The sequence below is a fragment of the Convolutriloba macropyga genome, chromosome 3 (genome assembly GCF_964194025.1).
Source record: "Convolutriloba macropyga chromosome 3, txConMacr16.3, whole genome shotgun sequence".
NCBI lineage: Eukaryota > Metazoa > Xenacoelomorpha > Acoela > Convolutidae > Convolutriloba > Convolutriloba macropyga.
In genome coordinates, this window is record NC_134470.1 from 7,326,427 (window position 1) to 7,350,672 (window position 24,246).

Below are 24,246 nucleotides of genomic sequence, written 5' to 3' on the forward strand. Positions count from 1 at the left end.
GCTCCACAATTTTCTTCTAGCCCGCTAAAGAGTTAGTAAAGCCTTTGGAAATAGCTTTATAGCGTTTTGAAATTGATGCGTTAATTTCTGCAGTGGCCTTTTTGGTAAGCGATTTTTCGAGGCTTCTCTTGATCGCAAGAATATGATATTTCAACCTCAGCAAATAATTGGACAATTTTTTTAATAATGGTTGAAACGACCGTGGTTGAAACCACTACATCAACAACAATAGGATTTCTTTGTTCTAATTTTTTCAAAAAATTTTCTGTCTGGTTTTAAAAAATGAAAAATTTGATTTTCCCCCCTTGAGTTGAAGTTGTCGATGTGTTCGTTAGCAAAAACGCTTTCACTAACAAATAAAAGACTTTGGAATTGGAAATTGGGGTTCTTGAGTGAATAAGAAATGTCTGTTTTGCAATCAGTTTTAGTTATATTGTCTGACTTCGAAAACATCAGGGGCACCCATATTTCACATTCCGACAAAAAATGAAAAATGGACAATATGGACCGCAGTATGCTTAGAGGACGTTTTTGATCCAAAGTTGTTCTTGAAGAACATGAAGAGATGGAATAGAGTGATATGTGCTAACAAAAAAAAGGTTAAACAGCTTCAAGTCTGGTGCATCTTTTTTTATTTTTTTATTTGAAATTAATAATCGATTCCTTCAAAATGTTTGAGTAAATCTTAAAAGCATATCGTTGGTAAAAAGAGAACAAAAAAATCGGTTATTTCATTTTTTCTGTCGTAGAATCGTTTTTAGGTAATAAATTTTTGGTGTTTCTTTTTTTTTTATCTCATATAGATTTGGCCAATATGGAGAAGCTTCATAAAGGATAAACCAGGTCAAAAAACACTAACAATAAATACATAGTCGCTAGCAAGTGCCTCGATGACGCAAAAAAGAAACCTTCTGATCAAATTTAGTTCTTCTAGGAACACTGCATTTGTATATCAATCTTGAAAAATAAAAAATTTTCAATGATTGCATTGTTATAAACTTCTACAGTTGAGCACGTGAAGTATAGGCACAGTTACCTGATAAAAGTTTTATTACATGATTTTTTGCATTGAGATTTGGATCATTGTTCCGCCACCTTTTGACGGGGGGGGGAACTATATACTCAAATGTGTTTTTTTTGTTCAGTCAATTTTGGCCGATCGATATATTCATCGTAGAGAGTTGAGACTGGTATCATTAGAAAGCTTGTCCAACGTAGAATTTGGAATTAAAAAGATTTTTTTTTTATTTTAGTGTTTAACAGGGAGATATCGAGGTTTAAGATTTCGAGAAAATAGAGTGAATTCCGTTGATTTCATTCACCTTTTTTCGGAATTTTTGATTAAAATTTTGCCAATTTTGAAAAAATTTATTAAAACTCTTCAAAAAAATGTTGTTGATTTTACGTTTAAAGACAAAATATATTGTCGGCTATTTTCACTGATTTTTTTGTCACAAATTCCGGCTAAATATTTCACAAAATTCAGACTTTTTAATCAAAAACAGCACGAAATAAGTTTCTTTAGTCCACTCTGATTAAATTTGCAGGAAGTGCACACCCAAACACCACTAACATAATCTTTGTAGAATGAATAGGTGCTAATTCTACTTCAACATCCGTTGAGAGTGTTCTGTAAATAAATCTTTGCCGTTTTATGCTAACTTTATTCGTTGATTATCAAAAACGCAGTATTTATTTTTAATTTTTTTAACTAACAAAACATCTATATCAATGACATTCCAAAAATTAAATATTCCTAATGGACAATCAGCATTAGCGGGACTAGTTCTGTACCAATCTTGGACCGTTACAATCTAAAAATAGTTCGGATTGTCTTCAGTCGGTTTTTTATAAAAAAAAATTGGATCTTTTTTATTAATTAAATAACAGAACATTTCAAATCAAAGCTCAATTGTGATAGGTCCTATTGGCTTCCTAATAAGCTCAAAATTATTTTATCTAGTTGATTGCTGGAAAGCTTTTGGTCGTTTTGACTTTTAAAATAATTGATTTTTAAACAAAAAATGGCTTAATGAACTTTGCCTCCATTCTTCTCTTAATTTGGTCAACTTATAGCTTATTGTCAGCAATCAAAGAGTGTACCTTTTTCATGCTGAATTCAAATTTAGTCTTTATTGCGGTTTTACGCCTTAAGTTATAGTTTTCTGGCTTTGATACTAATAGATTTCACATTTTTTTTAATTTTTAGTTATTTGCACATTTTTCATGTTTTCTAGTTTTGTCAAATTATCACGTTATTGTCAGTTCATATATCACGTTTCTCGCGTTCAATATAACGCACAATCGATAATATTTAAATCCTTAAATATATAGATTGTGGTTATTTACCGCTTCGACAGTACTTCCTCGAAGAATTTAATTGAATTTTTCAAATTTTGTCTTTAACTGTCGTTTTCACTTTGTATTTTTAGCCGTATTTAATTTCCTTTATAATGACCCGGTTTGATTGGTTTCTTCTGGAAGAGTTGATCAGACGATGTTCTGATATTGGAAGATAGATAATGGCTTTCATGACTTTGAAAACAAATATTTTCCAAAATGAAAAAAAAAGATTGCAACTTCGCAATTTTGTTCCTTTTATTGTCTGTTTGTTACCTGGTCTCGTTAATTAAAGGTTATGGATGACATTTTTTTTGTCAAGGGAAGGTGTCAAAAGGGATTGGTGTCACAAAATCTAATGTTTTTAAAGATTTCGTTATGACTTTGCTGGCTTCGACACGTGTTTTTCACAAAAAAAGTAAATTAATTTTTGATTTTTGTCATATTTGACGTTCTTTTTGTAGACGTAAGACTTGTTCTGGATAATTGCGGGTCCCGGGGGCTTCCTTTGGAAGAATAAACGAACCTATTCAAATTTTTCATTTTGGAATTAACGGCTTTCATGTCTTTGGAAACAAATTTTTTTCGATAAAACTAATACATTAAAAACTTACTTTTCTTCTTTTTGGTCTAACTGTTACCTAGTTTCATTAATGAGAGGTAACATAATACATTTCAAGGGAAGGTGTCAAAAGGGATTGGTGTCACAAAATCTAACTGTTTTAAGAGAATTCGCTATGACTTTACTGGCTTCCACGCGGGTTTTTCACAAAAAAAGTAAATGAATTTTTAATTTTTGTCATATTTGACGATCCTTTTGTAGACGTAAGACATATCCTGGATAATTGCAGGTCTCAAGGGCTTCCTTTGGAAGAATGTACGAACCTATTCAAATTTTTCATTTTTTAATTAATGGCTTTTATGTCTTTGGAAATAAAATTTTCGAAAAAAAAAAAACAAGTATTACATAATTTTGCATTTTTTTCTTTTTTGTCTAATTTTTGCTTATTTTCATTAATGAGTGGCCACAAAATAAATTATCGGTGTTCAAAGAACGAACATATTTTGGGGGCCAAAGTATGGCTTTACGTCTTCCAAAGCATTTTCTGGCAAATTTTAATTGATTTTTAGTTTGTTGTCTATTTGTTGTTCTTCTTTTAACTGCATAAAAATTGAATACCAAGAGTTCTCAATTCTGTTCTATAGAAACATTGGTAATTTTAAACCTATGGGATATTTTAGTTGATTCTTAATGGTTTTCATTACTTTGAAATTAATTTTTTTTTTAATTTCATCGAATTTTCTAACTTTAAAGTTTCTGTTCTTTTTTGTCTAATTGTTGCCAAGCTTTGTTCTGAACTGGTGAATAACCATTTTTGTCTGGTGAATTACAAGTTATTTTGTCTATTTTCAGTTTTATCTGACGCTATTTTCTATTTTGACTTTGTTATTAAGTTTTGTTTTTTAAAACGGACATAAATTTTTTGATGTAATTATTGTTTGTTGTTGTTGTTTGATTTTGCCGTTCGTCTTCGCTCGCTTTCTTAATATCACCATATCTCATCAGTCTAATGCGTCATTTTTTACCCCACTGAGTTATTTGCTTTGGAGGCTATCATTTCGTTCATACAACAGTTTTTTTTTAAAATACCTGAATATTTTGTTTTTTTTTTCCATCTGTTCCTCATTTGATAGACAATTATGCCAAAATTGCGGATGAGCGGGGTCGGAACCTTATGTGCGATCGCACATTACCGAGCCGCCTTGTCTATTTCAAATTAGACTCCTCAATTCTGTTTGACACAATTAATTTGATCGCCAAATAGAAGTCGTAACTATATCGCCAAATAGAAGTCGTAAATATTGGTTTTAATTTTACCAAATTCAGTCTAAGTAACATGTTCTATTAAAGAAAAATGTCCCGGTGCATATATGAACCCCATGTGTTTTTTTGTGAGAAAGATATCATTCTCTAACTGCCCGCGCATGGTTTTGAGCATTGCCTCACTTTTTCAGTTTGACACAGCCACTGGGAGATTATTGACAAACAACCCAAATTTGATGTCGAGGTCCCAGCAAATGCTGTGAATCGGTTTAAAAGTTGCTGGAAAACATTCAAGATTTTTTATGACTGCGTCTCTGACATATAAATTACATTACCGTCTGTTCCCTTGTTGACCCTCCCCCCGGGTCGAGGGGTCAGCAGCTGTAGGCGGATATTTTTGTAAGAAATCCGCTGAATGTGCTGAAATTATGTAAGGTTTGTGCTGATTGATAAAAAATCGATAAAAAGGTGCTGAATCCGCTGAAATAAAAAATTTAAGCACATTTCAGTGCATCTCATGCATAAAATCAGCATTTGATTAAGGACCTTTCTTACATAATTTCAGCACTTGTAAAAATTTTAAATTCAGCGCATTCAGCGCTTTTCTTACATAATTTTACGTGCAATTTTTTTGGTCACTATTGGTTATAACGCAGTCAGCATTTAGTCTCGTTCAACTTTTGCACTTATGAAGAGCCACTAATCAATCAAAACTCTGCGTGGTTTTTTTAAAATGAGAATTCATTTTTTTGAAAAACAGACCGAGTGAAAAGCGTCACACTTTCAACATATGTAACGGAAGGAAGATAATTATACTTAAGCTACCTGGTTTCATTCTATCAAGTTATTTGGTTTTATACCTCAGCTGCAATAACTGCTTTACCTTAAGGATTGACAAAATTGTTAAGTCTTTTGGCAGATATCCAGCTGTTTTTAAGTTGAACATAAGTACTGAAAGTTGTCTAAGAAATGCGCTGGCAGCCGATGAAAAATTATATTTTCAGCAGTTAAGTCTTACATAATTATCCGCTTAATGTTCTGAAAAGTGCTGAAATTATGTAAGAAAGTGCTGAAAAATCAGCAGATTAAGCGGATTATTGTCTAAGATTTACCCGCTGAAAAATATTTTTTTCAGCTGTTGTCACCGCATTTCTTACATAAATTTTGACGAATTCCTCGACCCGGGCCTGGCAACCATACAAAACTTTTTTTTGATGATCGTAGATTAGTTGCCATTTTTCATAAAGTTTCCATCGCGTTTCAGGGACTCCATGGAGGGGTTGGCATAATGGTGCAAAATAAACAGAATGCATCAAAAACAGTACCCTGTTGGTGTTTCTGGCTTTTGTTTTACTCTTTCTTCAAAGTTACAACCGATCCGTTTCATCACCAAACTATTTCAGCCGCAATTATTTCACGCCCATTCCCCAGCCTTAGTTTGTAATTTCTTATGCTCAGTTAAGTGGTTGCCAAGTTTTCTTGGTCGCCATATATGAGTATAGGATATGGTTGCCAAGATTTATTTTTGGTGGTCAACCCGGGATGTTACCATGCTCGGGAAAAACTGTTTCCTGTTTTCACAAATTTTTATAATATTTTATACGGTAGATAGTTCCAAATCTTTTGATACACCCCCCCCCAGCCCCCAAACCCGAAAGATACAGTATTTGTTGACATATCTGTGTGACTTTTCGGGGTTGTTTGAAAGATTTTTCTGCTAGCTCCACAAGCTTAGTTTTGCGCCCCCAATATACACATAGTTAAACATACTGTTAAAGTTAAGTAAGTTTTCAGATGAACATATATGAACAATATGCATTTATTAAAAACTAGCACAACTATAATTTGAAAGTTATTGCCTATTTCAACCAAAATATGTTGCATATATTGTAAGCATCAATAAAAATTTATGTATTATATCAATTTTGGTGTTATCGACTACAATAAAAAGCCAAATAAAGGCAAATACTGTTCTTAAAATTCGCGTAAACTTGGATTTTTTTTTTAGGGGGGGGGGGGGGGGCGTCAAAATGACAGCTATATAGGGCTGAGGGCGCTAGCAGAAAAGATCCATTGATTGAATTGAGGTCTCTGTTGGAGTTTTTGCAGGTGATCGAACAGAAGGGGCGATCATAAACTGTGGATGGGGATGTGTTTATGATTATATACGATACGCAGAAAACAGTATTACATACAGAAAACAGAATTCCTAGGGTAAAAATGCAATTTAATCCTACTTGTAAATTTAAGCAAACTATTTGCTCTGGAAGTGAAAATCAAATAACTTTTCTTTCGCAATCTTTATCTACTTGTTCAGTTCTTCATACTTTCTCCCAAATGACGAGCACATAGAAACAAAGGCAGCTTCCTTGCCAATTGTTTTCTTTGAACAAGTATAAAAGTGACACTCGCAGCACAAAGTCAAAAGTATCATTAAAATGGTATCAAAATATGGTATTAAAATGGTCTCGTTAAAAGTTTTGTTTTCTTTAGTAAAAAAAAACTATTGTCCGGTAATTTTTCGTGAGCATCATTAAACAAAAGTTACAGTGACAGAACAAACTAGCATTCTAATTAATATGATATTGGAAGGTCTTTGCAATGAAAATCTGTTAAGAATGCTTGGTCAACATAGTTGCAGTTGTCTAGCAAAGAATTATTATAAATCTAGTAAAAGCTGTCTTATTTCTATTGGTACTCTGATATTTGTAGCAGATTGATGAAAAAGGCTGACACTTGCTTTTCACATAGGGATCAGTGTTGATCTGTATTCCACTAACTTTTGACTAATTAATTGCACTAATTAACAATTTAACTAAATAACTATACATTGAAGGGATCTTTTCCGTTTGCGCCAACCCCCCCCCCCCCATCATAGTATGCGCATAATATGTGCACACCCCAGACGCACGTGCCTTATTTCTTCACATAATGATTTACTATTCAATGACGGATCTATAATGTTTTGTCACACCCCCCTCCCCGAGCTTAGTGGGCTTATATTTTTCACGCCCCCAAGCTGCACGATCCATTTTTTACATAATAACGTGCTATATAACATAAAATATTTAAGTGGGGGGCGTTAAAAACACTGGGGAGGCGAAACAGAAAAGATCCGTAATCCCCAGATATTTGAGAATTTTTATCGTGTAAGATCTTACAAATTTCTTACAAAATTGTCTCATAAGTTCTTATAAGATTATGCGTCGCCTGAATAAGACTTTGTAAGACAAGTTATCAGGTCTTACATGATAAAAATTTTTTATCACGTCTGATAAGATCTTACACGATAAACGTTCAATTTTGTCAGATCTTACAAGATAAACATTCTGCTTGACAAAAAAATCTTATCGTGTAAGATCTTACAAAAATCTTATAAGATCTTGTACGACAAACATTCGGAAAGCTACGACTCATCTTTTTGATAAGATTTTTACCAGATCTTATACGCTTAAAATTCTTGAGGTACGGCATGTTCTTCATATTGAAGACAATTAAGAGTTGCTTTCAAGAAATAGCCAAGAAATTATGACATGCAACACTTAAGTGTCAGAGCAACCAAGAGAAAAGTATCTTATACTGTCTTTTGAGATATAAGATATTGTGAAAATGTTTATTCGAGTGCCAGGGGCGTTCTCTGAAGCCGTGATTATAAAACTAGGCTGAAATATTTTCTTCAACGATCAAAACTATCTTAGACTGCTAAGTATAGCAATAGTACCTAGTTAAGACTCACAACAACACTGCTGCCACAACAGAATCAACAAAGTTTTTTTGTTTCATAATTGGTTAGTTGAACGATTATTTTTTTTATTCATAAGAACTTGACTACGTTATACGGTTATTTTGAAATCGTTATCGTTAAAACATGTCTTATCAGATCTTAAACGATGAAAATTCTGCCCTACAAGAACTTTTTGTCGTGTTAGATCCGATAAGATACCTATCAGATCTTGTAAGATAACAATTCAGCAAAATTAAATTATTATCCTATAAGATCTGATACGTATCTTATCAGCTCTTACACGATTAATGTTCACGTATGGCAGAATTTTTATTGCATAAGACCAGATAAAACCTTACACGATAAAGATTTTTGATCAGCATCTTATCAGATCTTCCACGATAAAAATTCCAGAATCACTAGGGATGACACGTGCTCTGTAACTGGGCGGCGCATAACGTACCGGGGGGCACAAACGAAAAAGATTTCAATGAAGCAAAGGAAGCGAATTATTTTGATTCCGTAGACGATTTTTGTGTCTTTCCCTTTAAATCCCGCCCCTCCCCAGCTTAATTGTCAGATAACTCATAGCCCCTCAATCATGGTAAATTATTTCTTTGCTGTAAGTTAGCTCTAAATTTTATCTTGGTTTCCGCAGTTCGTCAAAACAATCCAAAGAACTCCGAAAAATTTTCCAGATATTTTCCCTTTGAACCCCCAGTACATTATGCAACCCCCAGACAAAGCACGTTCCACTACAATTGTTTTTAGTAAATCATTATGAAAAATATGGCACGTGCGTCTAAGGGGAGCAAATAATATGCACCCACTAAGCTGGGGGCACAAATGGAAAAGATCCAAGTTTCCTCAAGTTGTTAAACATTCTTTCAAAAAGAAGCAAATTATGGAGTTCTCTAATATGTGCTGCAGCTAAACGGGTGCAAGTTTTCCAAAAATGGATTGAATCAAAACCAGTTTTACGACCAGTCTCAGAAAAACAATAGGGGTCTTTTTTGACTTGATGCCAGAAAAAACATTATTTTGCTGCTAAGGCGTTGTATATCAGGCAGTTTTTAAGAAAAATTGAAGAAAAAATTAAACAAGATAGCGTCTGCTATTGGTGTTTTGAAATACATTCAAATGAAAATTGATTTTTTTCCTTTTGTCCCCCGCAGTACGTTATACCCCCCTCCAGTTATACAGCAAGTGTCATTAAATAGTAAATCGTTATTTAAAAATATGATAGCTGCGACTGAAGGGTGCAAATTAATATGCTCCCACTAATATGGGAGGGTAAAAACGGAAAAGATCCGAAATTTTGTCACTAAAGGTATGTCTTTTCTAGAATTACATATACTGGGTCATGTAAAACATCAATTTTTTTTTTGGAAATTTTCTTAATTAGAGTTTAAGACTTTTTGAATTGTTAAAAAGCCGAAAGCTGAATAACCTGATAAGAATGAACAAGAAAAAGCTCGCAGGCTCATTTCAGAAAAAACTGACATTATTGCAATTTTTTTAAGTATGCAGCGGTTTTCGTAGTTGAATGAGCACTTTTAGTTTTCTGTCAATATTCAAAAATCTACTCATCTTTAAATTTATACTCAAATATGTTTTGACTATTGGAATGCCGACTTATTGATCAAATCAAAAATCTATATTTTCGCTGATGGGACACATCTTAGAGCAACCAAAAGCTTTCAAACTTTTTAGGTAGGATTCATCCCCTGACATTTGAGAATTTTTATCGTGTGAGATCTTACAAACGTCTCAAATAATTGTCTAATAAGTTCTTATAAGACTATGCGTCGCCTGACTAAGACCTTGTAAGAAAAGTCTTGCACGATAAAAATTTTTTTATCATGTCTGATAAGATCTTACTCAATAAAAATTAACTTTTGTCAGATCTAACAAGATAAAACTTCTGCCTTATAAGATCTTACACGACAAAAACTCTGCCTAACAAAAAATATTTATCGTGTAAAATCTTATAAGAATATTATAAGATCTTGTAGGATAAACATTCGGAAAGCTATGACTCATCTTTTTGATAAGATATTTATCAGATCTTATACGATAAAAGTTCTTGCAAGTTTTTGCTTGCTCTTCATATTGAAGACAATTCAGAGTTGCTCTCATGTGATAGCCGAAAAGCTACATCATGCAACACTTAAGTGTCAGGGCAACAAAGAGAAAAGTATCTTTTATTGTCTTTTGAGACTTATAAGATATTGTGAAAAAGTTTTTCGGGTGTCAGGCTTTCTCTGAAGCGGAGATTGTCAAACTAGGATGAAATATTTTCTTCAAAGACCAAAACTTTATCGGACTAATAAATTTACCTGATAAATTTACGGAGAGATGGTACCTAGTTAAGACTCACAAAAAAACTGCCGCCAAAAAAGAATCAAAAACATTTTTTTTTCATAAATGTTTGGTTGATCGATTAGTTTTTTTTTACTTTCATAGGAACATGACTACGTTATACGGTTATTTTGAAAGCCTTAAAACATGTCTAATCAGATCTTTCACAATAAAAATTCTTCCCTGTGTGAACTTTTATCGTGTAAGATCTGATAAGATACTTATCACATTTTATAAGATAAAAATTCAACAAAGTTTAATTTTTATCTTATAAGATCTGAAAAGTATCTTATCAGCTCTTACACGATTAAAGTTCACGCATGGCAGAATTTTTATCGTGTAAGACCAGATTTGATCTTATACGATAAAAATTTTTGATCAGCATCTTATCAGATCTTACACGATAAAAATTCCATAATCACTGGGGATTTCTTGCAAGACTCTTGCACATTTTATACCGTCTTGCAAGCTCATCACCAGGGTAGCAAACAAAAGGAAAATATAGATTTTTTTCTGTTTTTGCACTCCCCTAGCTTGGTGCATTTGCACCCCCCCCCCCCCTACACAATGATTTAATATGTAGTGGTGTGCGGTGCATGACGTACATGGGGGAGGAGCGACAAACGGATAATATTTGATAACTATTCACTGATACCTGTTTGTATTACCCGTTTAGTAGTAATAACAAGTTTATTGAATCAACCACTCATTATCTCCATATTTTTCTTAATCCAATCTGCGTATGCTGAAACTCGAGTGAAAATACCACTTTGTATTCTGCAGTATTCGTCACCGTTGCTGGTCAGTCCGTACAGACACACTGGTTTATTTTGTTCATTTAAGGGGTAAAGTGGCCCCCCAGAATCTCCATTACAGGTCGACTCGAATAACCCGTTATCATTGCTGTCTTCTGTACACACTTCGGTTTCTGGGTTAAATTTTATTTCCGGATATAACTTTAAGTCTGTTTCTAAATTACAAGTTTTGAAATCTAGGCTTTCGGCCAGTTTAACTTCTTGCAAAACGAGAGGTAATGAATCATTTCCATCCTCTGTTTTATAAGTTTTTCCCAGTCCACATGCAGCAAGGATTCCTTTCCCAACAGCTTTTTCGTTTGTACCCCCACCCAACTTTTTGAGTGCCTAATTTTTTTCATTTCCAACCCACAGACGCAAGTTTCATATTAATGCAATTCATTTACGATTCAACGGCTCGTATACTTAAAAACGTAACCTACTAAATTCTGGCGAACTGCACTTAAGAGACTGGCGAGAGGTTGGCTTCGTCAGTAGCTAGCTGCGGTTTAGGGAGTCATTTTAATTGACTGGGGGGGTTAGAGGTGCTCTGGGGATAGGGGCACAGGTAGGTTTTGGTGAGCGCGGGTGCGGTTATAAATTGGAAAACCGGCCTTTGCACCATGAAATTAATTCTTTTAAACAATTTAGGCGAATATCAAAATTAGAGAAGACTGAGCTCCAAGGCAACTCAAGAACTTACTGCCAACCGGCTTTTACAGGTTTATCTAATTTTTAGAAATAAAAACTCAAGAGGCTTAGACGAACAAAATAGTCACCCGGACCCTTTTAGGATAACATATAGTACTGAAATATTGCATTCTAGTTGTGTATCGAAGGCGCAGTTTTGTATCGGTGTATCCATGGAGTATATTGCTACCTAATTATGCACAGTTTATTCGCATAGACACTTTTTTTTCTGAAAATAGACTACATTGTTGGTTTTGATTCGCATAATGTTCATTGAAAATGTTCATTGGAAAAACTTGAAATACAAAAAATGTCTAAAAAACTGAAATTTTGGACGATGCACTTTTTAATCATGATGATGACCTACAATTTTTAGGGGTTGCGAAATTTTGAAAAGTGGGACTTCTGTCAAAAATGGGACACAATACGCATTTTTAGCCCACTTTCTTTATACTTTCTGGAAATACACAGCTCAAAAATTGAGTTAATATCCTTCGCAAGCTCAACAACAGAGCTATTTGTACTCTCCATGGCTCTAATAGCTTCTGAAATTCTAATTTTGCCAGTTTTTGCAAATATAAACTCGATAACTATACAAAATGCAATATTCGTTTTTGGAAACTTTTCAGTTTTTACCCCCACGCTTAGTGGGTACATATTATTTGCTTCCCCCAAACGCACTTGCAAAATTTTTACATAATAATTTACCGTATAGTGACACGCGCTCTGTAGCAGAGGGGCACAAACGGAAAAGATTCTATTTTTGATATACTGGAAAATTTTGTTTAGAAATGGATGTAACTCACAACCATTGGAAGTTTAAGTGTTTTCTTAGACGCGCTGCAATATCAGAGCTTATCTTAATTTCAACAAGGACTTTTACAGTAAAATTGTTATGGAACATATTATGGTTTCATAGTTAAGCTTTTGGCTTTGAGCAAATGTTTTCGTAGAAATTTATAGGCTTCTTATGTTTTTCTTTCATTAGTTATACTCTGTTGTCCACAGACATTGTCCTGCAAATCCAAGATCCAATTGGTTTATTTAAAAGTTATAAGCGAGCCAAGACAATGCTTTCAGTTGTTACCTAATGTCTCGTATGACTTTGAATACATTTGTTTTAGGAAAACGTCTAAAATTTTTCCATCATCACATATTTGTTCTCTCGCTTATTTTCTGTTAGTTCTCTCAACTTCCGGCGTACTATAGGTAAATTCAGGCCAAAACACATTTCTTGTGGATAAATAATCAATGTTTGTAACGGTTTTTGTTTTGTTTTGTAATGGTTTCTTGGTTTCGATAAAAAGAGTTTAAAAAATGATTTTTGATTATAATTGCACAATTTATTGGTTCGTTTAGTTTTTTTATACTGCCGCTTTCTGATAGATCCAAATGATAGAAGGCAGTGTTGCAAAAGTTTTTAACGCTGCAAAGAAGAGCAACTGCATATGGTAATAGTTTTCGTGGAATAGTTTGTGTTTTATAGGCTGAGACACAGTCGTCTAGCAAATTTTATTGGAGTTTTTGAAATATTTTGCCTGTGTTTTTCATACTTTTTGATGCTATGCGACATTAAATTGATAATTATCGGTCTCAATTGTTTCCCCAAGACGTATAATGGAACCACTTAACGATTCAGTTTATAGCTAATTGTTTCTCAAAAGAATTTAAAAAAATTATAAGAACTTTCAACTATCCTCTTTATTTTCTCAATTTTGTCATCGTGTAACTCAACCTCATTGATAAGAAAACTCAATTGCTTTTATTGATCAAAATTTGTGTTCCCTGTTTTGACTGATGGCTTAAAACATTTAATTTTGTAGGAAATTTTCGAGTTTTAGGAAATTTTTGAACCCTTTGATATTCAGATGAGACCTTTAAAAAATTTACATCTCTTGCAGATAACACCCTATTTTTTTCACAGTGTCTTCAACACTGTGATCTAAAACCGTTTGTGACATTTTGGCTTCGGCCTGTATTTGTAGTTGTTTTATAGTCTTTAGACTTACTCTCATTAAAAACATGCGCGATAGGCTTCCTGAGGTGTTGCAAGTTAATCAGTCCCTATGAGTTGAAATCTTATGTCTGTTTTTTGAAAATATTTGTTTGTAAAAACTTATTTTCTCTTTCTGAAATCCAAGTATCCATCCTCGCATTTTTTAAAGTCATTCTTTGGTCGATATTAATTTAAACTCTGTAAAGAGAGGTCATAACCCGTTTTGTAGTCGGCTTTTATTTTAATTTTTTAACGGTTTTTTTTTCAACCATTATTTCTCGCTTTTTGACTACAAGATTTCATAAAATATTTGTGATTTTAACATGTTTGTACATTTTAGAGGATTGATAATTTCTTTTTAATTTATAAGTTTAATGATAGGTCCAAATGGCTCTGCAAAAATTCGCAACTGGAGAATTTTAATTTTCTTTTTGAAATACCTATTTTTTTATCAGCTTCATTGCCTTTCTTGCTCAAAATTTGAACTTTTCAGTTTTTCGATGTTTATCTTTCTTTTTTGTTGCCTTTTGACGTAAGATGGACAATGATAATTGCCTCCTATGGAGATGAAAATGAACATTTTTGTAATTTCAGTTAACATATAATGATTTTAATCACTTTAAAATTAATTTCTTTTTCAAAAACAGACACATATATTTGAAATTCGCCCCTTTTTGTCGACCTGTAACACAGTCGCATTGAGGGCAGGTCCTAAATCTTTTCTAATGAAGCATAGGATGATTTGTTTTGTTTAGGTTGTATCTGATGCGAGTTTGATTTTACCTTTTCGTAATTGATGTTTGTTATTTGATTTCAATGATATTTGTTTTTTCTAGTAGTCCTATCAAAAAGTTACATTCTTTCTGTTTATTTACTTCCGCTTAAACGTAATTTTCAAAATTTCGAGCGTCAGAAGTTCATTGGAAGATGTTGCCGTGGGTGGGGGGGGGGGGGTTCAGAAGAGAAAAAGATCCCTTCTCCGAAGTAGCTGCGATGACACATTTTAATTATCCTGCTTCTTGGTACTGGTTCAGGTAACCTGAGAATAGCGATATCATTAGCCACTGTATCCATATTGTAATCTTTGTGCACAATAAATTCAGCGGTAAACTTTTGAGAGATTTGGAAAGGATTTTTGGAAAAATCGCCAACAAGAACATCTGGTTTCCCTATTATCATTTCCTTCGCTTCTATAAAAACAAGACTGATTTAGCTTTAAATACTGAAGTATATAAATTTTAAGGGATACAACTTTTCAGGTCCCCAAGCGCGCTTGAAACCTTTCACATAGTAATATTATAGCAAACACAAATAGCAATTAGAGGGTATAATCAACTAGGCCCGAGAAAGAGTAGATCCAGAAGTTGATTCACGGTTGAGTGATTCTTGCTATCTTTTCCCGGACATCTGAGAATTTTTATCGTGTAAGATCTTAAAAATTTCTTACAAAATTGTCTTATAAGTACTCATAAATTTATGCGTCGCCTGACTAAGACTTTGTGAGACAATTTATCAAGTCTTACACGATGAATATTGTTTATCAGTTCTGATCAGATTCTACACAATAAACCTTCAATTTTTGTCAGATCTTACACATTTCAGAGTGTTCTTGTTATGTTCAGCATGGTGACTTTATTTCTGGTGACTATATAGTCATTTTTTGCGTCTGAAAATTTTTCGTGGCATTGAAGCCAACATTGGTCAGGCTGTGGTCAACCTGAAGATATCTTGAAGTAAGAGCTCATCCTAACACAGACAGCTTCATGGAGGCAGGGGATTGAAAACTCAATCATTGCCGTGTGAATCACACACCTTACTTCTCGGCTAGCACACCGTCACATTTTTTTTTTAGATTTTTTATAAGATCATATACGATAACAATTTGCCAAGTTTTGCATGTTACTCAAAATGAAGACAACTCAGAATTGCTTTCAAGCAGTAGCCAAAAAACTACAGCATGCAAAACTAAAATGTCAGAACAACAAAGAGAAAATTATCTTATATTGTCATTATTGTCTTTTGAGACTTCGAAGTTCAACAGTGGGCTTCAATTAACCACATTAAGAGGTTAATATATACCACTATTAAGATTCAAAATGAAAAATGGCGCCAGTTTCGGCGGACTTTTTGTTTGACTTTGAGTATTAAATTGCCGCGAATTGAGTTCAGCTGCTTGAAATTGTGATTGAGAGGGAATTTTAGATAACGCAAAGACGCAACAAATTAATGGCGTAAAAGTCATTCGGAAAGTCAAAACGGTCAAACAAAAATTTTGCCTAGAAAATACTCCCACGTTAACAATAATGGCTTCTCTATGAGAGTAATTAAAAATTCCAGAATCACTGGGGTTTTCGTTGGTACCGCCATCCCAGCTTAGCGGATCATAATATCATCCTCAAGCGCACTTGCCATATTTTTGCATAATTTTTTACAATGTAATAGCAGGTGCGCTGTATCTGGGGGGTGCATAAGTTACTGGGGAAGAAACTCTTCAAGAGAAGTCGAGGGATATTTAAAAATGTTGTCGTTTTCTTTTCAGTGCCTTTTATGCTGACAGCAAAAAAATGGGGTCTTTTCCATTATAGCCTCCCATGAAAATATGCCACCCCCCGTTATGGTATATGTACCATGATGGGGGGCTATAAGTTATTTGACCACTAAACTGGGGGGCTATAATGTGAAAGACCCGAAAAATCTTTCGAGAAAATTGCAAGAGCATTTTCTTAAGTTGAAATACTAGAAATTCAGAATCACTGCTCCTCAATTTTTTAACCGAAAATTAATTACGAGTTTACTGTTCTGCTTTTAAGATGTTCGGGCTTTGCTAGCTTGTGAGAGGTCTAACTTTTTCAGCAAAAAACTACCATTCCTTTTTCAATCTGTTTTCTGATCTTTGAAGTTAAGCCAACACCTAATAAAATTAGTTGACAAAAATTTTTAAAATTGATTTGAAATTTAAAGTACGGAAGCTAAGTGACCGGGTCAACGTTCTGTGACGAAAAAATTTTTTTAAAAGGTGCGACGAATAGCTGTGACTTTATACGCAAAGAGCCCAAATCTCTAGCAATGAATGCGTTCAAAGAGTCAATTTTTAGTAAATTTTTCCTGACTCTAGCGGTAAATTTTTTGTAAAATTTGCAGTTTGTAACCGTGCATTTTGTAACCGTGTGAGTTCTCATAATAAGAATTTTTGTCCTAGGTGTTGAAAGTATGACCTCCTACATGTCAGCAGCTTCGCCTTTCACTGCACCAATTCTTATTTACATTTAAGATATTTTTTTTTTTCAATTTAAATTAGATTCAATTCACTTTAGAGAAAACACAAGCCTTATACTTTGGTGACGTTAGCAATTTTTAGCGCTGAAACTTTTTATTTTACCACTTATGAAGTGAAAAAATATTTCTACGCTGCCATCATGAAGCGGTGAATTTGAAAAATAATCAATTGCCAAAAAAAAACGAAATCCTTACAAAAAAATTAAAAAAGGGATCTTTTCGGTTTGCGCCCCTCATATTATTTGCACTACCCAGACGCACGTGCCATTTTTTTACATAATAATTTACTTTGTAATGACACCTGCTCTGTAACTGGGGGCACATAACATACTGGGGGGGGGGGGGGGGGGCACAAACGAAAAAGATCCCTCAATTCTTAAATTTTTAATGATTATTAACGTTGACACGTCGAACTGTGTAAGCAGTTACCTGGAGCGACGCAATGTGCTGCTGTCACAACGAAGTAACTGTCGATCACTGCGCCCCCGCAAAACTTTCTGACTTCGGTGTGGTCTGTGCTATTGTAGCGAGTCATTTCAATGCGCACGTAAAATTGTCGATCGGGGGAATCGTAACCATTTACTATTGCTCGTTGATTTACCTGGCGAGCTTCGATTTCATCACGGAAGTCCAATAGAGCGAAAATGACCACATAGATAGCTAAGAAAGAATATTTCTGAGCAACCATAGTTCCAGAAGAGTTCGGATATCTGATTTGCGGAAGAAGATAATTTAATTTTGTAGAATTGTTGTCGTTAATAAAACACTCACGTGCACAATTTAAAATGCCGAAAGTCTACAGTGCCAGAAGTCAAAATGCCGGAAGTCGCTACTTAGCCGGAAGTTGAATTCCGATGACTTTCGTCATTTTAAAATGTGCGCGTTTCGTGTTTTAAGTAATGGTTACGTGACTCTGCAGAGGTCACTTCGAAATTCTGACTTAATATCTTGAACCGCTTCGCTGTCCTCGATAAGCGATAAGTTCTCAGCGACTTCAAGCAGAGTCACTTAACCATTACTTAAATCACTTGTTTGACAAGAGAGGTTTGTTCATGCATCACTGTTTTTACCACCAAAAATCTGAATGACTTTCTGAGTTTTACCACGAAAAATTGTGTCACATAATAGTGACACTTCTTAATCGTCATTTCTACTTCACATGGTCTAAAAATTCAACATAAATTGGAACTCTTCCGTTTTGCCCAATATTCCCAAAAGCTTAGTGGGCATAAAACTATTACACCCCCAACACACTTGTTTGCTTAAATTGTAACATGCTGTAAAAACAAATATTATGCAAGAGGTTACAAAAATCTTTTGGAGGCCGAAACGCAAGAGATCCTTAAATCATAGCAACCAACCCAGGTTTTGGTCCAGACCCAAATTGAGCTATGATCAGACCCAATCGAGCGCAGACCCCTGTGTTCCCAGACCGAAATTACAGGGTCTGGAAAGCGGTTCGAGCGCATGGTCTGGGTTCGGTCTGATCAGAGGTCAATTCGGTCTAGAAGGTCTGATCATAGTCTTTTTAGTCTACACCATGGTCTGGGTTCGGTCTGATCAGAGGTCAATTCGGTCTGGAAGGTCTGATCACAGTCTTTATAGTCTGGACTATGGTCTGGGTTCGGTCTGATCAGAGGTCAATTCGATCTGGAAGGTCTGATTTCGAGTGCATTTTTTTCAATTTTTTTTGTTTTTTTTATTGAGGGATGTTGGCTCCGCCAAGAGGCAACCATAAAGCAGCGTTCCGATCAGAGACTCATCTAAAGTTCGAAGACTCTGATCAGAAACCAGGAATCCAGCTGATAGCAAATGCCGGTCCCCTCAAGAGGATATTTTGATTAACTGAAGACCACGACGTTTCTTGTGGAAAGCTGTCTAAGTTCAACCATTGAGTCAGAATTATGAACTAAGGCTATGGTAAATTAAGTTTTTTCTCAACAGTTAGGTTTCGTTTTCATTAGCAATATCTTCAGAATTGGCTTTTCCTTAGATAATCTTAATACTGCAAACACAAGTTTTCACGAAATGAATATATTATAGCAAAATTAAGAGATTTGTTCATATTTAAAATCTTTCTCTGATCAAACGATTTTGAGCGCACTGGTCTGATCATAGTCTGATTAAGATCTGGGCAATAGTCTAAAATTGAGTCTGGATCATGGTCTGAAGATGGTCTGATCATAGTCTGTTTATAGTCTGGACAATGATCTAATTTGGGTCTGATCATAAGCTCACTATAGTCTGGACAGCGGTCTGGGTTCGGTCTGACCAGAGGACATTTTGGTCTGGAGAGTCTGATCAGAGATCATTTTGGTCTGGAATGTCTGATCAGAGGTAACTTCGGTCTGGAAAATCTGATCAGAGGTCATTTCAGTCTGCATAGACTGATCATAGCTCAATTGGGGTCTGGACCTAAACCTGGGAATGGACATTAGATTGCTTGCACCTGACAACTGTTTGAAAAGCACTAGATGGCCCAAATTTATGTTATCACTATCCCAGGTTGAGGTCCGGATCGAAAATGAGCTATGATCAGACCCACTCAAACACACACCCGTGTGTTCCCAGACTAAAATTACAAGACCTGGACAGCAGTTTGAGCGCCAATGTGTCTGAGCCATCGTCTGATTTTGGTCTGATCAGAAGTCAATTCGGTCTGGAAGGTCTTATCAGAGGTCACTTCGGTCTGAAAGATCTGATCAGAGGCGGATTCGAGGGCACTTGAGTCTGATCAGAGGTTGTACGGAGCACACCTCAGTTTTATCAAAGACCATGTCATTCGCACCTGAGTCTGAGCATTTTTTGCATTTTTTCTAATGATTGGGTTTTCTGCCACGAAGAAAAGGAAAAGATATGTGTTCTGACAAGAGACTCAGTTATGCAGTCATTTGCCTCCAATCAGAACGATCAGAACAAAAGTGTCCAACCACTAACCAGTCGTCAGTTCCTTTATAGAAAGGAATAGTAACTGTAGATTCAGGCGTTTCTTATCAATAACTGTCGAACTTCATCTAAGGTGCTGGAAAACTTAAGCAAAGGCATGAAAGTTTTCAATATAAAGTTTCTTTCAATCTTTTATTTCACAAAAACACTTTCGATTTTGGATTGACTGCATTGAACTTTCTGCTGGAGACATCGGTTTTTTTTAAATGCATATATAATAACGATACTTAAAGTCTCATGTGTATTTAAGTATAGTCTCTGATCAGAGGTCACTTCGGTCAGGAATTTCTGTTCAGAGGTCAGTTCTTTCTGAAAGGTCTGATCATAGTCTGTTTATCGTCTGGACAATAATCTGAATTTGAGTCTGATCATATGAAATTCTTTTTATTAACATTTTTCTATTGCGTATAATGTTTTTCCACTTGAGGTTTTAAAATTTTATTAAAAAAACAATTGATTAAACAGCGCATTAACAATATTTTAATACGATGTTTCATTAAAACCACGTGATGTATATGTTTCGCGTCTCGTGATCAAGTTGCTGAGAAAACCTGGCCGTAGTTGAGAACACCGCAAGATCAAAATACAGGCCAGATTGTCAAGATGCAGGCAAGTGATTGTTGATAAGAGTCGCCCACTTAACCTTGCTTCATAGATACACTTGCAAATTTTAATGTAGTAGATCTATGTGGTATCAGCTTCGAGAAGGTTATATAGCTTGAAAAGGTAACATAAATGGTCCCCCATGTTCTTCGAAAAACTGTCTTTAAAATAGGCTTTTGAAGACAGAATAGACTTCAATTTGGTTTTCGATGCATAACCATAATCCGAAATGCCATACAATTTGGGGTAATATAGTTAAGGAGGGAAATTTTAATAAATAATAAATTAAATAAAATTTATAAAATTGGTTTGATCTCTCTTTAAGAGATGAAAATCTCTGGCCTTGTATTTTTGCTTAAAAACATTTGATTAATTTACTCTTGTGTGATCCCGGGTAAACCAAAAGTTGTTATCCTAGAACTTTCCTCTTGTCGATTTTTAATGTCATAGACAAAAAAGTTGTACGAAATTGGTAGGGTTACAACTTTCCCATAAAGGAATGTTCTATGGTTACAACTTTCTCATAAAGGAAAATCTGGCAAATGTGATCTCTAAATCTTTGGTTGCGAAAAAAAAATTTATTATAAATTTCTATGACTACAACTTTTCCTTAAATACGGTATAACTGAAAAATAACTTCTTCCAATTTCCTTCTGATTAATTTTTTGAAACACATTATTTGTGCTTTGTTTAAGTCGTGTTAAAGATTTCTCTAAAAATTTGATAATTTACAACTTTCTTCATATGAAAGTTCTAGGATTACAGCTTTTCATAGACGACATAATAGGAACTTGTAATTTTACAACTTTTTCAATTATGAAGTCAACCCGGGATTGTGATAAATTTTCATGTGAATGCTTCATTCGTACTTTGAGCTCTCCAGAAACCTAAAATTAAGTTACTTTCCGTATTATCAAATGTTCACACTGTTTTTAATTGAGATAACTTCTTTCGTCCAACTCTTTTCATTCTTCCGTCAATTAACTATTTTAAACATGTGTTCTGAAACGATGTTCATCAATCAAACTAACAAATGCTTTTTTTAATAATGACAGTGGAAAAAAAAGCTAATTTTCTTGTATCTGTTTTATTGCCTCTTGTATCATAATCATTCAGCGAAAAAAACTTCATTGGAGAGTCACTTTGTTATCAATGCTTGATATGAAACCTCCTAGTCGGTTAAATGGTGGAGCCTCGGTTTGATAAAAATAGTTCAAAACTAAAACCTCAGAACCACGATAATTTCATTTGTGGCTGGAAAGAAAAAGAAACTGAAGCGTTGCTTATTGAAGTCCTGAAGCGTTACTGAAACCATTTCTGTGTTTTTTTTCGACCAAAAGGAGGTTGGTCCACAATATTTATATAGGTAGCCAAATAAGTAAATGACAAGCCAAATAATGTTCATTGAAACCGTAGATATCGTTGTTTTTTCTCGCATAGATTTAGACCTGGACTTCAATTATCAACACTTCAGCTTTTTTCTCTTTTTCTCGATTACCTTTTTTTTGCGAACAGTATTTTACCTGGGAAATATCAATTCTTTCGTTGCTTTTTGATATCCGTGATAACACTAATACAATTTTTATTTGTTAAAAACCCTCTTCTTTTTTCTTAAAACAAATAGTCTTACCTCGATGCTATTTGAAAGCGATTGTAATCAGTGTTGCTACAGAGGAGCCAATAAACTTTTGAAATTTGGATTTTCAGAGACCAAAATTAGCGCTTAATGATACAATGACGAAACAGAAAATTTGCTGTTTCTAATTTTTTTGTTAATAACTGCAAATTACCGTTAAAAAATTATAGGGGAAACTGTTAAATACAAAACTGTTTGCAGATTTCGATATCCCTGCGTCAAACTGAGGTTATGCTTCCTATAATTGATTACATTATTTTGAAGCGCTTCCAAACAAATCATCTGATTGGAGTGAACTCCAACATGTTCATCTTTTTTTTAATATGGTATATATAATTCGATTTTTTTATTTTGTAATTAACTTTTGGACATGTCAACTTAATTTTTCTCTTGACTCCCATCCAAAATCAACAGCAACAGCCACCGAGTGTTGTTTTTTCAAAAAACTGAGTGTCAGGTGAAAAATGAAGAATTTCTTTAATTAATTTATACGTTTTCATTTTCAGAAAATTGGAAGATCTTTTTGGCTATTGGAGCGACCCAAATCACGAATTGGAGACGGTTGGCGTCACCGAACACGTTAAATCCAAAATCGATTTTTCCAACAGCAACAATCATTTGGATATGTTTTTCATAAAACTGATTTTCAGTCAACAAATGCAGCAGTTTTTTCAATAACTGGCTTATGTTCACATTCACAGAAAAAATAAAAGTTCACGTTGGATAATGGGTCGACTCAAATCTCGTATTGAAGACGATTGACGTCAGCTAAAGCTATTGGAAACGCTTTAGGATTTCGTATATTTATGGCCCAAAATCATTGTCAGACTTTTCCAATTCAAAATCATCAGACAATACCTGCATGATTTTATCGCACAAAAAGTGCAAAAGTTCTAGGCTTCGCTAAAAACCGATTGTTTCGCGTTTAAGCGTTATGACGTAATTAGAAATTAAGAAAAGAAATAGAAAAGTCAATTGATTAGCGGACTGCTCGTTCCAATTGTTGCAGAACTCTGTTTTGAAAAAAAAGGACTCTATATCCGCTGAATTTTCAACATAAATTGTGTTTATGTTCAAGAAAACTGATAAGTTCAGAATTTTCGACGCTCATTTTGAACGAGTCAAGCAAATTAAAAACAATTTCAGTGCGAATGTTTGCGACAGCTGTGGATATTGAATTAAATCCTTTACTAGCGATGAAGTCTGGAAGTTGTAAAAAGTTTGCAGAACGCCGAACGAAACTTATTTTCGCTGCAATGTAGAAGTAGGACAACGGCGTATCATATATGTTTTTGGATTGTATTTCTGAAATGTTGGCTGGCGTAAAATCTTTCAGACGGCTGGAAAATTTCAGAGGTTGTCCGCTGTACAAAAACGAATAGAAACAGACAGAAGACTCAATTTATCAATATGGAAAAATGTTCGCATCGGATGTGATAAGTTCTTTATCATTTCAAGAGGTCCCGTTCTAATCAGGTTTATGAATACCGATCTTGTATTTTTTCTTTAATTTTATTTCATGGCTAAAAAACTGTGCTGCAATGAAAATTATTGAGCACGCTTTACAACACAACTGATTAGTCGATAAGTAACAGGAAGAAAGAGCTAGGTAAGTCCACTTTGCGTGCAGGAATAAAAAGCCCTCTCTCAATATTATCCTTCAGTCCGTAAAAAGAGACGTCCTCGCATCTGCCCCAATGAAATTAAAGGGTAACTTGGGGATTTTAACAAAAATTTTGCAAAATTTTTTGGGCAGATCACGAAAGATGCCAAATTCTAAATAACCTACGACACTTTTTATTTAAACTATTTTACCTGTCATCTTTTCCTAATTGAATTAAATCGACGCTAAATAATGGCTGAACGATAACTTTTTACCTAGTTTGACACTTTGTCAAGCATCTGAATCTCATAGATATCAATCAGTCTGTTTCCTATTTTTCCATAGTATCAGGCTAATGAAAACGAAATCTTGCATTAAACATCAAGTGATAAGCCAAGTTTTTTAATCTAAACGTTTATCTGTCACATTTAAAGCGAAAATATAGCTAATAA

At 34.4% G+C, this 24,246-nt stretch overlaps 1 protein-coding gene across 4 annotated transcripts; it reads right to left on the minus strand.

The window, feature by feature from the left end:
• Positions 1 to 6,767: 6,767 nt before the first annotated feature.
• On the minus strand, positions 6,768 to 18,062 carry LOC142336818 (chymotrypsin-2-like). 4 transcript variants are annotated; one of them, XM_075385755.1, is made up of 5 exons: positions 18,026 to 18,062; positions 17,436 to 17,772; positions 14,704 to 14,920; positions 10,919 to 11,342; positions 6,768 to 6,904 (listed from the first exon to the last, which is right to left on the minus strand). In XM_075385755.1, exons 2-4 carry the CDS (start codon positions 17,692 to 17,694, stop codon positions 10,949 to 10,951), a joined length of 870 nt encoding a protein of 289 aa, XP_075241870.1. In that variant the 5' UTR covers positions 17,695 to 17,772; positions 18,026 to 18,062; the 3' UTR covers positions 6,768 to 6,904; positions 10,919 to 10,948. The 4 variants fall into 4 exon arrangements, with proteins under 4 accessions (XP_075241870.1, XP_075241869.1, XP_075241871.1 ...); XM_075385754.1 differs by lacking the exon at positions 18,026 to 18,062 and having other exon boundaries at positions 17,436 to 17,787; XM_075385756.1 differs by lacking the exon at positions 18,026 to 18,062 and having other exon boundaries at positions 10,906 to 11,342; positions 17,436 to 17,787.
• Positions 18,063 to 24,246: the final 6,184 nt, after the last annotated feature.

Excerpts from the sequence above, each read along its gene's own strand:
- LOC142336818 (XM_075385755.1), bottom strand. The coding sequence starts at position 17,694 with ATGGTTGCTCAGAAATATTCTTTCTTAGCTATCTATGTGGTCATTTTC. Across the intron at positions 14,921-17,435 it reads AGCACATTGCGTCGCTCCAG|AAGCGAAGGAAATGATAATA; the intron begins GTAACTGCTTAC and ends TTGTTTTTATAG. Across the intron at positions 11,343-14,703 it reads CGCAGCTACTTCGGAGAAGG|AATCCTTGCTGCATGTGGAC; the intron begins GATCTTTTTCTC and ends TGTTGGGAAAGG.